The sequence below is a fragment of the Sinocyclocheilus rhinocerous genome, unplaced genomic scaffold, assembly GCF_001515625.1.
Source record: "Sinocyclocheilus rhinocerous isolate Xijiao unplaced genomic scaffold, SAMN03320098_v1.1 scaffold1596, whole genome shotgun sequence".
NCBI lineage: Eukaryota > Metazoa > Chordata > Actinopteri > Cypriniformes > Cyprinidae > Sinocyclocheilus > Sinocyclocheilus rhinocerous.
The window spans coordinates 66,420-68,317 of NW_015658739.1; the positions used below are offsets into that span (position 1 = coordinate 66,420).

Genomic DNA, 1,898 nt, shown 5'->3' on the forward strand with positions numbered 1-1,898 from the left:
TAAGTAAAGATCATGCTCCATGAAGATATTTTGTACATTTTCTACTGTAAATATCTCAAAACTTCATTTTTGATTAGTAATATGCATTGCTAACAACTTCATTTGGATAACTTTAAAGTCGATTTTCTCTATACTTTGATTTTTTTGCACCCTCAGATTCCAGATTTTCAAATAGTTGTATCTCAGCCAAATATTGTCCGATCCTAACAAACCATACATCAATGGAAACCTTATTTATTCAGCTTTCAGATGATGTATAAATCTCAATTTCGAAAAATTGACACTCAAGACTAGTTTTTTGGTCCAGGGTCACATTTTTTAATAACTGTAAGTGGGTCAAACACAGACTGACTTTGAGGGCCGGTCCTTTATCACTGGCGCGTTCGCTGGCTCTCTTGCCCTCCAGGCCGAGCTGAACGAACAGCTCCAGCAGATTGACCAGCAGCTCATCCACCAGCTGCTCCCCCTGCAGGTTAGCCGCGATATTAGCCAGGGCGTTTATCACGGCTAGAGAGCAGTGCCTGCACAAACACACACGCTTGATATTAAACCACCACCAGAGACACACTGGAAGCAGATTTAATAAATTAACAGCACAGATGTAAAATATCATGGAGATATTGTAACTTTCAGAACGTTCACTAGGGCTGCGACGATAAATCGATTCGATTTTGTGAATGCATCGCGATTCTCTCTGGAACGGCGATAAATCGATTCGTGGATCAATTCTGCGATTTTCGCGAATGCATCGCGATTCTCTCTGGAATTGATTCGGAGCTATATTAGTGAAAGCCAAAATTATTAATAGTAAAATTATGCTGATACACAAAGGTAATTTACATAAATTCAAGAAAAGTTCATTAATAAGTACATACAGTCACGATTATTAATTTACAATATAATTCTATAATATTATAATTTTATGATTTATAATAATAATATTTTAATATTGTTTTATTAAATAGCATAAATGTTGTATTGAATATTTTATAAAATATTACTGAAAGTCAAAATCAATAAATCCTCCCAAAATTATTATTTGTGCACATACCTTTAAGATAAAAAGCACATAAAAAGAATGAAATGGGAATCGGCTGCATAAATGCACACATACAGAAATCTAAAAATACACAATTGCAAAAAAATAAACTAATTAAATAGCCTGTTTAATTATTCTTATTCTAAAGCTCAGAGCAAGGCTGGAAAATGGTAATGCAAAACTAAATTATGACAGTTTTGGTGCAAAAAAACCTTGACAAATGTTATGACTGGACTTAAAGAAAACAATAAAAAGCTACAATAGCATAAAGTTTCTCGTTTCAAATGTTAAAATGCCTGAAACTTCCGCAGATGCTATCAAGCATTTCTCAGACACTACCTTATGCAGTTTTATGCATTCAGTTTAATGCACGCACACACACACACACACACACCTGTATCCGTGGTCCCTGTAGTCTTTGGTGGCTGAATACACCACATTACTGGCTTTCACACTGATCTGCTGGAACAGGTTCCAGACCTCCTGATAGATGTATTGCTGTAGTAAAAAAAACACAGATCACACACTGTCTGTTAAAAAACTAATTATACCTGCTCCATTTTTCAGATTAAGATCAGTGATTAAAATTAACCCACCGAATGCAGGTGAAAAAAAAACAACCATGGTGAATAAAATATACACTCACTGCAAAATTAATGATACAGTAATTTACTGTAGTTCATTTAGTAGTAATTTACTGCCATATTCAGGGTAAATGAAAGAGAAATAAGATTTAAATTAGCCTTAATACAATAATAATTCAATCAATTGTATAAAATATATATATATATATATATATATATATATATATATATATATATTTTTACAAAAAGACAAAACACAAAAACATAAATAAAAA

At 32.9% G+C, this 1,898-nt stretch overlaps 1 protein-coding gene across 1 annotated transcript in view; it reads right to left on the reverse strand.

Annotated features, from left to right (window-relative positions):
• The window catches only part of LOC107722847 (phosphatidylinositol 4-kinase alpha-like), a 58,258-nt gene that overhangs the window by 42,779 nt on the left and 13,581 nt on the right, over nucleotides 1-1,898 (reverse strand). Inside the window, exons 16-17 of the mRNA XM_016531342.1 lie at nucleotides 1,434-1,537; nucleotides 353-521 (exon numbers count right to left, since the gene is read on the reverse strand). Of these exons, the coding sequence (XP_016386828.1) occupies nucleotides 353-521; nucleotides 1,434-1,537 (273 nt within the window). The remainder of the gene's footprint in view (nucleotides 1-352; nucleotides 522-1,433; nucleotides 1,538-1,898) is intronic.